This window comes from Salvelinus alpinus, chromosome 21 (genome assembly GCF_045679555.1).
Source record: "Salvelinus alpinus chromosome 21, SLU_Salpinus.1, whole genome shotgun sequence".
Lineage (NCBI taxonomy): Eukaryota > Metazoa > Chordata > Actinopteri > Salmoniformes > Salmonidae > Salvelinus > Salvelinus alpinus.
Window position 1 is genome coordinate 28,615,837 of NC_092106.1, and position 14,075 is coordinate 28,629,911.

The 14,075-nt window shown below is 39.7% G+C and overlaps 1 protein-coding gene across 13 annotated transcripts in view; it reads left to right on the forward strand.

The window, feature by feature from the left end:
* The first annotated feature begins 9,275 nt into the window (after positions 1–9,275).
* The window catches only part of LOC139548194 (RNA-binding protein Musashi homolog 2-like), a 456,658-nt gene continuing 451,858 nt past the window's right edge, over positions 9,276–14,075 (forward strand). For all 13 annotated transcript variants that reach the window (XM_071357680.1, XM_071357689.1, XM_071357690.1 and 10 more), the window contains exons 1-4: positions 9,276–9,525; positions 9,839–9,879; positions 10,178–10,259; positions 10,912–10,996. In XM_071357680.1, coding sequence (XP_071213781.1) covers positions 9,461–9,525; positions 9,839–9,879; positions 10,178–10,259; positions 10,912–10,996 — 273 coding nt within the window. In that variant the 5' untranslated portion in view covers positions 9,276–9,460. The remainder of the gene's footprint in view (positions 9,526–9,838; positions 9,880–10,177; positions 10,260–10,911; positions 10,997–14,075) is intronic.

The following is a 14,075-nucleotide window of genomic DNA, read 5'->3' on the forward strand; positions in this document are numbered from 1 at the left end:
TTTATGACCTTATCTTTTTAACCACAGACCATAGAAATGCACCATTTCACATATTTTATAATAATTCACATAATTTCACACAAATTATAATACCATTTTGTATTTTTTATATTTTTTTGCTGTTTGCAAAAACGCTCTTATTTGCATTTATTCCTTTTGGAGGTTGCATTGGATGATACTCTTATTGCAGGACAAAGTTCATACTAGCTTGGTTTTACTCATATGTTGACTTTTTGCTCATGCATTTTGTTTTTAGGGGTTTAACAGTGATGCTAGAGGCCATGAGTAACTTGCTAACATGAGTAACACTGTTATAAACAGTCACACTTAAACCCTCATATCCGCCACCCCGTTTGACCTAGAGACTAAACTGTATGTTGGCGTCTTTCCTTATGCTAAACAAATTTGCTTCAAGGACCTATAAGGTCCATCAGGATAGTTTTTCCTCCATCTTGGAAATGTTGGAAAACCTTTGAAAAACATATTCTCATGAACCATATGTCCAAATAACACCTGTATGTAGGCTGATGGTACATCTCTTAACTTCGTTTGAGAAAAGCTAAAGGATTGGTTAAGAGATGGCTGAGGTATTGATGAATCGGGAAATCAGATTTTACATTTCCATGTAAATCCATTTCACACTGGCCTATCAACTTGAAACATTTTAGGGTTATCAAATACATTACCATAATGAACCATGTTATGTTTGGCATTGATAGCTTAACAAATAAGAACCTATTAACAATTGACTTTTTGACTATGTAATGCTAATTCTTAAAATATCATAACTCTTCTCATGGAATAAAAATCTAATTCACTCCAAATTTGGTTTTTGGACTCATCACTATAGTCCTTAAAGAGTTTGAGAAAGGAACATTGATGCATTCAAAGATGGCCACGTTTATACCAGTAGTTATAGCACATATGGTCTAATGTAGGCCCTTTGGGTACATGTCTTAACTTAGTTTGAGAAAAGCAGAGGATTGGTCAAAAGGTGGCTGAGTTATTGAAAAATAAAATCAGATTTTACGTGTCCATTTTAACTACTATAAATCCACTTCACAGTGGCCTATCAATATGAAACTTGTCATCACTATCATAGACATCCCTCTGATGAACCACACTGAGTGTGGTATTGATATCTAAAACAAGGAAACTATTAACAACTCATTCTTTCCATATTTAACGATGATGCGCAAAATCATCTTCTCATAAACCATACGGAAAATAAATGTTTTATTTCCCACATCCTTCGTTAAAAAGGATGTGGGAATACTTATATACTTATTTTCCACCATAATTTGCAAATAAATTCATTAAAAATCCTACAATGTGATTTTCTGGATTTCTTTTCTAATTTTGTCTGTCATAGTTGAAGTGTACCTATGATGCAAATTACAGGCCTCTCTCATCTTTTTAAGTGGGAGAACTTGCACAATTGGTGGCTGACTAAATACTTTTTTGCCCCACTGTAGGTGTTTCTATTGTCCAGGTGGGAAAGGGCAGTGTGGAATGCAAAAGAGATTGCATCATCTGTGGATCTGTTGGGGCAGTATGCGAATTGGAGTGGGTCCAGGGTGCCTGGGATTATGGTGCTGATGTGAGCCATGACCAGCTTTTCAAAGTATGGCTACAGATTTGAGTGCTATGGGGTGATAGTCATTTAGACGGGTTACTTTGGCATTCTTGGGCACGGGGACTATGACGGTCTTCTTGAAACATGTAGGTATTACAGACTGGGTCAGGGAGAGGTTGAAAATGTCAGTCAAGACGTTTGCCAGCTGGTCAGCGCATGAGTACGTGTCCTGGTAATCTGTCTGGCTCCGCAGCCTTGTGAATGCTAACCTGTCTAAAGGTCTTACTCACATTGGCTACGGAGAGCGAGATCACACAGTCGTCTGGAACAGCTGGTGCTCTCATCCATGGTTCAGTGTTGCTTGAGTGTTCAGTGTTGCTCGAAGGGAGCATAGAAGGAATTTAACTCATCTGGTAGGCTCGCGTCACTGCAGATTTTGTATGTATTTGCCTCTCTCTATGATTTTATATTTAGACTTATGATTGCACATAAAGGAAGATAGTTCCTACATGATAGAGTGCTTGCATTGTTATCCAACTGATCATGTGTCCTTTCTGTCATCCTGTGAACCCTGTTCATTGCTGCTCGCAGCTATATTTGAAAGTAATATTTTGCATGAAATTATATATATTCATTTTGTAAGTAGTAAGGTCTTTAATTTAGGATAAACAGGATATATCTAACATGATTGTCCATGTGTAGGCTATTTTGGATAGGAAAGGTTTTTATTGTTCACTATAGATCACATTTCAAAATTCAAGGTTTTCAATGAATTATTGCTAAGAGTTAGTTTTTCTATAGGCTTATTAAAACTATGATATTCTATCACTACCTCAGTGTGAGAAATTAACCCACTAATAAGAATCAGTAATTCTGAGGTTATTTCCATATCTATACAGTGTATACTCACATCGATTTAACACTAGCCTTTCACATGCAATAGATAATGCCTTTTTTGTAGATGTGTGCTGTGCTGTTTAATGGAGCTGCCAGCCAGGTAGTATCTATCTCACAGAGGTCAGTGCACTCTGAACAAGCTCTTTTCTGCCTCTCTATGAGGTGCCAATGTGAAAGCAAGGGGCCTTTCTGTAAAGATTCATGAATTACAAAAAGTGTTCTTCCCTTTGACTCTGGCTGCCAGGGAACTGTTCTCCTTCTATTACAGAGGAGCAGTGAGGTGGTGCACTGCTGCCTGGTTAGGTACAGTACTCCAACCAAGCAGAATAAGTGATTCTCTGCACAGGGGCTGGGCAAGAAGAGTGGTGCAAAATTAATGAGAAGCTGGGTGACTGACACCTAAAATAATTCAGTTCTGGTTACAAGCAGAATGAGGAGAGAAGAGGGAGTTGGACAGAATGGGTCAGTAGACAACACTAGTTTGTGGTGGTGGCTCTTTCTTGGAATTCTGTAATAATGTTATTGTCATGGTGTTTTAGTTACTAATTCATTTATTGTGGGCCCAATATCTGTCATCTGATCCCCTCATATGTGATATCTGTCTCAGATAAAGGCTTAGAGCAAAACCTGATAGATTCGTGTGTAGAAACACAAATCTTCTTTATTCTGCTTCTGGCATTGCAAATGCTGTCAATTGATAGCAGCATCTTGTTAGCAGGATCTTCCAGTGACAACAGAGGCCTTGGGTGAGACACATGAAATGGCCACAAGATGGTGTAAGAAGTCAGAAGATCCTCCGTAGATGGTGGCCTCCTGAAAGCCCATATATGGCTATGTAAAGACCTGTTGCTGTCTTGGAACATGGTGAGATCCATTGAAGTCCCAGACCCCCCCCCCAAGACTGTGCACTAAATTCAGGTATGTTATAATCATATGGTGAAATTCTGTGTCCAATTAAACTGGCTGGAATTGAAATGGAATTGACCCTAACTCAGCTACCTCAGTAGTCTAGGCGAGGGAATGAGTTTGGTATTTTGGATCCACACAGACAGCCCATATACTGTATGGTCGATGTAGCAGATATTCACAAATAGTTACAGTATTTTAGAGCACACCGGCTGAATGCAATGGAATATTAAAGCTAATTAATGTTGACCATAAAACAAAGCCAAAGTTTTGCCTACTGTGCCTCTTAAACCTATTTGTTATTTAACCTTAAACCCTGAATGAATGCCCTTTAGGCATCTTTACCATGGGTTAAGGCCAGGGTGCTTTGTGCCAGGTTACCCAAGGTGGCAGTTCTCATTGAGAGGCAGCTACAGTCTTTCCATAAGTGGGACCTGTCACTGTGAAAGGTCTACTGGGACTGACAAGTCACCCATGAAGACAGCTTAACAACAGAGTAGCAAAGCAACGCCTAGAGGAGATGTCAGTCAACAGGATGGAACAAGCGGCACTTAGTCTACTATAGAATCTAGATGGACAGATACAGGAAAATAAATAATTGATACACAATAACTGAGTGAATAAATGAATATTAAGATGATAGTTAACATCAGGTAACCACAAAGAGCATATACAGTATGAAAATATTTTGTATGTTTTTGTAGTTCAAGTATGAGTGGGTGCTCAGCACCTGTTTTTGAAACCATTTGATCTACTGATGTGTCTAGGAGAGAGTTACAAAGTAGTGTGGATACTCATGCAGGAGTCTCTCTCCACCAGCTGGTGAGAGAAGCTGTGTCTTTGATGCTCAGACCCATAGCTTTTTGATGAATGTTCATTAGAATGAAAGCTCACAGCTTTTGTTTTAAGGCTCGATGTGCCTGGTAATTATTATTTTTTTTAAACAGGATGCATTTTAATTGAACTCTATGTGCCAGTGTGTGTGTGGCTGTGTGTGGCTGTCATTGCACTAAAGCCTTTGGCAACAACATGCATTTGACAACGCTGACACATCACACTGTAACAAAAACAAAACATCAAGCGACCAGTCAACAAAGGCACGTAATATGATACTGCTCTGTGCATGGAGAGCTTTTTTCATTAACAAATTACATGTTTTAATTAGTAACAAATAAAAACAGATTGGAGTTTTGTCCACTTGTAGAAATCTTTCAACATCTAATGAAAACAGATAAAAACAAAACAGGATGTTTGCCATGCAATCAGCCCACGTGAAATGATCAGTCTGCAATGAAACAGGATGGAAGGAAATGACACTTGGGACCTGTTCACATGAAGAATTCTGTTCTGACATGTCTTGTTTGTTTTGGTGTTAACTGAGAACAAAACCACCTCCCGGGTGGCGCAGTGGTCTAGGGCACTGCATCGCAGTGCTAGCTGCGCCACCAGAGTCTCTGGGTTCGCGCCCAGGCTGGGCTAGGTTCGCGCCCAGGCTCTGTTGCAGCCGGCCGCAACCGGGAGATCCGTGGGGCGACGCACAATTGGCATAGCTTCGTCCGGGTTAGGGAGGGTTTGGCCGGTAGGGAGGGTTTGGCCGGTAGGGAGGGTTTGGCCGGTAGGGATATCCTTGTCTCAGTATGTAAAAATGTAATAAAAATGTATGCACTCTACTGTAAGTCGCTCTGGATAAGAGCGTCTGCTCTTGGCCGGTAGGGATATCCTTGTCTCAGTATGTAAAAATGTAATAAAATGTATGCACTCTACTGTAAGTCGCTCTGGATAAGAGCGTCTGCTAAATGTCTAAAATGTAAATGTAAATGTAAATAAACCACTGCAGCACACGAATCTGGTAAACAGTATGTCAGCCATGTCAGTTTGGTCAGCAATATGTTACTATTTGGACAGTAATATGTCAGTTTGGTCAGCAATATGTTCCTATTTGGACAGTAATATGTCAGTTTGGTCAGCAATATGTTCCTATTTGGACAGTAATATGTCAGTTTGGTCAGCAATATGTTCCTATTTGGACAGTAATATGTCAGTTTGGTCAGCAATATGTTCCTATTTGGACAGTAATATGTCAGTTTGGTCAGCAATATGTTCCTATTTGGACAGTAATATGTCAGTTTGGTCAGCAATATGTTCCTATTTGGACAGTAATATATCTGTTTGGTCAGCAATATGTTCCTATTTGGACAGTAATATGTCAGTTTGGTCAGCAATATGTTCCTATTTGGACAGTAATATGTCAGTTTGGTCAGCAATATGTTCCTATTTGGACAGTAATATGTCAGTTTGGTCAGCAATATGTTCCTATTTGGACAGTAATATGTCAGTTTGGTCAGCAATATGTTCCTATTTGGACAGTAATATGTCAGTTTGGTCAGCAATATGTTCCAATTTGGACAGTAATATGTCAGTTTGGTCAGCAATATGTTCCTATTTGGACAGTAATATGTCAGTTTGGTCAGCAATATGTTCCTATTTGGACAGTAATATGTCTGTTTGGCCTGTAATGTCTGGTAAAAATGCTATCTATAAAAGTGTTTATTGCTCTGATTAGTAGGCTTCTCACTCTCATTCCAATATATGTCTGTCACACTAGCATGACAATCCCAAACCATTGCAATGATCAGGAGTTGACTTCTGAAGGTTATGATATACTATAGATTTGGAGCAGGACAACAGAGTGACAGACAATAGCATGCTATGCTGCTCATCTCATCTCAAACGTTGTGTTGCTTACCTACTAAGTATAATGTAGCCTAGTTAGGACTAGGCCTAGTTAGGACTAGGCTACATGTTGCTCATTACATGTAACTACTACATTACTAATTAGCATGTAATGACCATATGTTGAACCAGTCAAATGATATTATGTGTCACTTATTATCAGGTACTATATAATGGTTATTAGTAACATTGTGGTTACCACACAGTAATCAGAGTAACGACTGTTTATTTTTCTTTCCTGCTCACTGTCTTTTGAGAAGAGTGTGGTGCTAATATTGCAATGAATACATGGTGATTTTAATGATAGCAGTTGAATATGTAGTCTACTATGTAGTCTACAGTTGGTTTGAACAGATTCAGGGGCCACCGCAACATGTGTAGGGAAATGAAGTGACTCCTCCAAGTCCCCAGTTGGTTAATGAAGTCACAGTTTGTCATTTCCTATTATCTTTGGTTTTGATAATGCTACAGTCTCCTCTCCTCCACTCATTTTCTCAAGAAGAGAAAGTCTTGGGGGATCTTCTTATCTCCGTTACTTGGTATGATCTGGGAGAATTGCCTCTTTACAATACATTCTAATGGCAGCTCCAATTTGTCAGAGATCCCTGGGGCTCCTGGAGGCTCCCACTAACACCAATCTGCCAGGCCTGTTGCTTTATTTCATTGTGTTCCACTAGTGTTAAAGCCTAACCACCAGTGAACCTGTCCTCTCTGTATCTGAGGTAATCAATGCACACATCTGTGTGTAGCTCTTCAAATCCTGTTGACTCATTGATTGAGGAGCTGGATATTATTTGCTCACCGCAGCTGTGTACAGCTCCAGATTAGGTTCCTAGATGGCAGGTTGTACGTTGTAAGCTTTTAACCAAAGAGTTTCAAATGAATTTCATATTTAATAACATTACACTTGGAGGATAAGAAAAGTGTAGTTTATACCCCAGATGATTGATATCAAGATAAACAATGTTTTTCTCATAAATGGAAGTAATGTACGGTGTCTTGTTGTGGTGGTGACTGTAGACTCCTACTATAATAAACTGAACATGTGTAAAAATTAGAAGTCCTTTTAAAGATATCAAATCACAGGTTGTTGATGGCTGGAGACATTTCTATACAGTGAGAAACATACAGTAGAGCTATACTGTCTGGACTCTCTTTTTTTTAATGACCTGATTAGATTTAACAACAATTTCCCTGAGTGGCCAGTCAGAGTCCACTCACCTGATCTCCCTGGCAGCCAAGTCTGAATCAGTCCATGATTACAGGGGGGGAAATGAAAACAGTGCTGTGGAGTCTGGACCCTGAGGCCTGGACGCCTGGGCTCTGTCTCCATTGTGTTGTATCCTCTTGTCCTTTGGTCCTGTCCTCTTCCCACCTCTGTCCCTCATGTGGTTCTGGAAGTATTCTTAGGATGATGATTATGTTGCATAAACATCAGCTGGAGGTGAGGAGAGAACATGATTTGAGGAGAGGAAATAGTTTTTTTTACCCCCATGTAGCCATATAATTGTGTTGAAGGTTTATCAAATAGGTATTTGGGCAGCACTTTATTTTATGATGTTTAGTACTTGGATGATGCCCTAGCACCCTAATAATATCTATTGATAGTCATTAAGTATTGTGCTTGTTACTGTTAATTATATAATTAGAAAGTATTTTTCTAGTTTGAATTATAGAAATCTAAGCTTCATTTAAAAAGTTATTATAAACTTAATTAAAGTACTTTTTTTTTGTGAAATTTGAAGATCATTTTTACAATGAGCACTGTCTGCTCCATTATGATAATGAAACCATGGATCTGGAATTTAGCATGTAGCTTCAATACTGACACCAACCATGTCTGTCTGTGGGCAGCCTCCGATGCAGATGCAAACATGTAACTCCAACAGGTGCAACTGAGTAAGCAGTCATTAGACGATAAAGAGGAAATGTCAACAACAACAAAAATGTCCAGGCTCCTGAGGAAATATTGAGTTTTTCTGTCTTGCCAACTGGAATCTATCCATCAACAATTCATTCATCCCTTAATGTCAATCATCTGCAATGAATACAGAACAACAGTACATTGTCATCTAAATGATTGAGTGAAGTGAACTATGATTTTGGTAGCAGCATAGGCATTTTGTTGTGCTCTCACATTGAATTTCTGAGTGAAAATAAACCAACTGCAAGGGGAGGAAGAAGGCCCAGCTGTGCCTCTCTCTGTGTAGTTAGCCAACAGTAAGACAGCTCCTAAATGCTAGCTAGCCAGTGAGGTGAAACCGCAAGCCTCCACATGCCAGTCAATCAGTCAGATTTAAGTCTTTGGCTTGATGTGTGAAGCCTTTACTTTATGTGGTTTGAAAGTTCTACTTTAAGGGGGGAAACACAAATAAAGAAGTGGGGAAAGAAAGAGTGATGACCTGTCAATGGGCCCTGGGCCTTTCTCTTTAGACTCTCTTCTTCCACCCTACTCTCTCTCTGTCTTTCTCGCTCTCTGCCTCTTCTTTCTTTCTTTCTCTTTTCCTCTGTCTCGCTCAGAGGGCTTGATGAAATAAACAGCAATCACTGTAGCATGAGCACCCAGCCTTAATTGAGCTCTCACTTTCACAATCCTGGTTCCAGTGTTTCCATGGTTATACATTATCCATCTATGTTTTAGACATGCAGTTTTTTTATTTCTGTAATAGGTAAATGTCACAATATAATATTCCATATTTTTACTTGTTGAGATGTTACCTAACATGACCTAGATGGATAGGTAGAGTACATAACCAGCCCAATTATATTTATTACACTTATCAAAACTTTTATTAAATATTTATTACTTAAAACACTTGTGGAAATGTATCATATATCCCCTCTGTCAACATAAAGCAGTAGACTACTAGTGAACTTTATGTAAAATTCACAGATGGCCATCTGAAATATATTCCAGTATCATGGCAATCTAGGAAATAGCCTTTATCAGGCAAGGCCACTTACAGTCTGTGTAAATGGATAGAAAATGTTGTTCACACACACACACACACACACACACACACACACACACACACACACACACACACACACACACACACACACACACACACACACACACACACACACACACACACACACACACACACACACACTGGTTAGCTACAGTACAGCTGTATATGGGCGGGGAATGCTTAATGACGTCAATTGAATTGGTTAGGTGACGATCCCTTACCACGCCCCATGTGGGTCAAGGGAGGGGGAGGGAGCCACAGGCTGAGCTGATTCCACGTGTGACGCTTGCATTCCCAGCTCAGTGATATTTTCTTTAGCGGGCTTCGGCGTAGCCTTGTGAGTCTTCGTTAGTTACTGGCTATAGTTGGGTTAGCTATGGAGGGAGACGGGAGCCAAGCCACATCTGGAGGAACCCCTAATGATTCGCAACACGACCCGGGGTAAGACTGCAAATAGCATTGTCACTTTTATCGTTATAGCTACATTGTATCAATAGTGCAAGGCTTATCAAAGCACTGACATTGATGTTGCTTTCCGGGTGCAGTCAACTACACCTTTGTTTGATTATATTAGCAAACGGGCCTGCCCCCTTTTTCTATAGCTAAAACTCGCTGTGTTTGATAACTACAGCGCTCTTGCTGCTGCTCTGCCAACGTTTTGCTCGCTTTTGGTCGCTATAGCAAGTAGTTAGCTACATGTCAAAATGGCCGATCTGACATCTGGACTCACTTCTGCTATGTTTTCCCCTTACAGTAAAATGTTTATCGGTGGCCTCAGCTGGCAAACTTCGCCAGGTAAGAAAATAATTTGCGGACTACAGTGTGGCATTGTCGGGTTGTGTTCTGTGGTAGCTGAGGCTGCCTGTGCTGGTTGCAACGTCTGTGTTGTGTGTGTGCGTGTGTGTGTACCTCATAGCGCGCGTGTACCTTAGTGCGCGCAAGGTAATTTTTTATTTCCAATCATTTGAAGTCCTCTATTCGACCCCTATGTGTATAAATAGAGTGGCATTTTAAAGCTCGTACATAGACTATTCTATATTTGACAGAAGAATGAAAACGTCCAGTAACCTTCTGTTTGTTTTTCTTTGCGCAGACAGCCTTAGAGACTATTTTACTAAATTCGGGGAAATCAGAGAATGTATGGTGATGAGAGATCCAACGACAAAACGCTCCAGGTAATTATCAAGTATTTTTTCCCACTGTGTTTGTATTTGTCTTGATTGTTAACGTACGTGGTTTTGCAGTGTCCTTATGATAACGCAACATCAGTTAGCACGCAATCAGCCATTTCTTTTTGTTGCGCTTTTACAAGCGATTGAATCAGCCCATTTAGAAGGTAACGCATTTTGACATTGACCGGCCACTTCAGATAGAATACTGGAGGATCTTTGAATATTCCTGAAAATATAGTTAATAATTAGACTACACTATTCATTCACATGATTCCTTGTGCAGCAGTAAAAGGAAATGGCATTTATATTTAAGAAATAATTGAATCTGATATGAAAGGTAAACTATTTTGATATCAAGTAGCCTACCATACTCCATAATAGCTAATGTTGGTAACTATTTGTTACAATGTAACATTTGTCTGCATTATATATTTGTTAGTCTACAAGCATTTCGCTACACCAGCAATAGCATCTGCTAAATATGTGTATGTGACCAATACAATTTGATTTGATTTACAATGTAGCCTGTCATTTGGCTTTATTATTTGTTTCCATGTAATGGCTGTAGTTATACTTTACCGACTGATAGGCTGTTTGACCACTCTCCCGCCCCCACTGACTCACTTCTTACAATGTTTCTCGTTTATTTCCACAGGGGCTTCGGATTCGTTACTTACGTAGATGCTGCCAGTGTAGATAACGTCTTAGCTCAGCAACACCACGAATTAGACTCAAAAACGGTATGTCTCCTCTCTTCTGTCACTTTTTAAATGAAGTGTTTGTGGTTTTGTGACCCACCTGTCTGGCATGATTGACTATGTCCTATTGAGTTATTGATTATTCACTCTCACAGCCACATGCACTTGACGCCAATAAGTAGCCCTCCCCTCCTTCAAATTACAAGACCTTCTGCTAACCCTATCTTTACCATTGAGCATTGAGTGCTATGTTACATAAAGTAATTTGAGCACCAATGGCACCTGCAATGCTTTCTCTCCAGGAACATCTGAGTGTTTTGAGATGGGGGAACATGTTTATTGTTGAATCTGCATATTATATAAATTGATTGTTATTCTGTATTTGTTTTTTGTGAAAATACATTCCCAGCTGTCTTCATAGATTTTAGTAGGCTTAACATTGTTGTACATATGTGGCTTTGTTTTTCATGCACCATATCTATGCACCATCAGGCGTTATTGGCTTTTCTTTTTACAAAATGCAGTTTATAAATATATGTTTTTTGTATGTTTTCTATCTTGAGTTAAACTTTCATTTTTCATCCTCCCAAGTCCCAATAGACTGTGTCATTGGCCTCAGTATCCACCCATTTACCCCTGTCTTCATCTCAGATGTCTGCATATTATCCACACACCTTCTGTCTGCATATTATCCACTTCCTCTCTCACTGCAAGTCTGCTAAAGTGCACACATTCACACATGACCCATTTTAAATCACAAACCCAAGACTAACTGTTATCCCCAGTGAATGCCATAAAAACATACCGCTATTGTTTAATTTATTGTTACAGTATATTTAGTTTCTGAATGTATGGATGGATCAAATGAGTTTGGTGGGAGGATGTATAGGAGGACGGGCTCATTGTAATGGCTGGAATGGAATTAATAGAACAATATTAAACATATGGAAACCACATGTTTGACTCGTTCTTTTTATTCCATTCAAGCTATTACAATGAGCCCGTCCTCCTATACATCCTCCCACCAGCTTCCTATGAAATTGGATAGATTAAAACTTATACTTAATTACAAGTTGCATGTTTCTCTGAGGGTGAAAGTTGGTCAGAGTAATGCCTTGACTGCAAAGAATGGTATTGTGATGATTCGTCCTCTGCGTTTAGTGTTTGATTTCCCATATTGGTCAGTTAGCTTATTTTTGATGATTCTAGTGCTTTGTCTTTGAAATTGTGCATGACACAAACATTACAGCAGTTGTAGGTTAAGTAATTATATGTAGTTACACAGTAACTGCCGATGTAACTACCATGTTAAGATGTATTGTAATGTGGGACCAAAATAATGAATTGAATGCTCAGTAAAGTCACACTGTCATGTTCTGTATGTAGATGCTGCAGTGTATGCTCTAACTCAGCTGTGTTAGCCAGTGCTCAATGGGCTCGTAGTTTAGGAGCGGTGGAGTGAATACAAGCAGCCTATATTGTCTTCAAGGACTCATGGTAACTGCTCTGATATTGCCAGAAGCTCTAGGTTTATAAAACAGATAGCTGAAGAAGGAAATGCCTGTAGCTTCCCACACGTCACCGCAGGAAAAATTACACTGATATTAATTTAAATGCCCATTTCTTTGTTAATCTATATGCAATTTATTTGGTAGCCTAATGAATTGGTAATAATACAGGGATTATTATGACTGCAGGTTTGAATGTAATGTTGATATTAATTAGTACACCTCTAACAAACCTTATTGATAAGGGGCAAATGTTAGTCTTGCAAAAAAAAAGGGGGGGGGGGGAATCTGTATTTGAGTGGACATGCAGTTTTAGCCCAGCAAAGGAAGCAGTGCAGACACACACTCCCTCTCCCTAACTCTCGATGTGTACCTACGTGTTTTTGATGCCTTCTCTCCCCTCCTTTCTGGACTTGCGTCTACATAGGATTATTAGAAAACAGCTGATGACATCCATGCATTAAGGGACCTAGAGTAGAGTCTTTAGAGGAACTACTGCTTGTGTGGTATAATGTAATAGAGGCAACATTGAGCTCCCGACTCCCCTCTCTGTGCCTTGGGAGGTGTTCTACATTAAAGTGCTGGTGCAGTGTGAAATAGAGGGGAGTCACATCTCACCTTAAAGGGCCAATGCAGCTATTTTTATCTCAATATCAAATCATTTCTGGGTGACAAAGTACCTTACTGTGATTTTTTCTCCAATTAAAATGGTAAAAAAGAAACAAATAGCTTCTTAGCAAAGAGCAATTTCTCAAGCAAGAATTTTGCTAGGACTGTCTGGGAGTGGTCTAAGTGGGGAGGGGACAAGATAGATTTGCTGTTATTGGCAGAGGTTTGGAACACTTTCTTATTGGTCTATTAACAAATTTTCCACCTGGTGATGTCAAAACTCCATCCCACCAAAACGGCCTGAAATTTCAGGTGGTCATTTCAAACAGCTCTTACACTAAAAAGGCACTTCATTGTATGGAAATGTATACTGAACAAAAATATAAATTCATGAGCTGAAATCAAAGATCCTAGAAATGTTCCATATGCACAAAAAGCCTATTTCTGCCAAATGTTGCGCACAAATTTGTTTATATCCCTGTTAGTTAGAATTCCTCCTTTGCCAAGATAATCCATCCACCTGACAGGTGTGGCATATCAAGAAGCTGATTAAACAGCATGATTATTACACAGGTGCACCTTGTGCTGGGGACAATAAAAAGGCCACTCAAATGTGTAATTTTCTCACACAACAAAATACCACAGATGTCTCAAGTTTTGAGGGAGTGTGCAATTAGCATGCTGACTGATAGTTAATTTCTCTACCGTAAGCCGCCTCTGTTGATTTAGAGAATTTGGCAGTATGTCCAATCGGCCTCAGAACCACAGACCACGTGTAACCATGCCAGCCCAGGACCTCCACATCTGGCTTCTTCACTTTCGGGATCGTCCGAGACCAGCCACCCGGACAGCTGATGAAACTGTGGGTTTGCATAACCGAATAATTTCTTCACATGTTGTCAGAAACCGTCTCAGGGAAGCTCATCTGTGTGCTCGTCGTCCTCACCAAGGTCTTGACCTGATTGCAGTTCGGCATCGTAACTGATTTCAGTGGGCAAATGCTC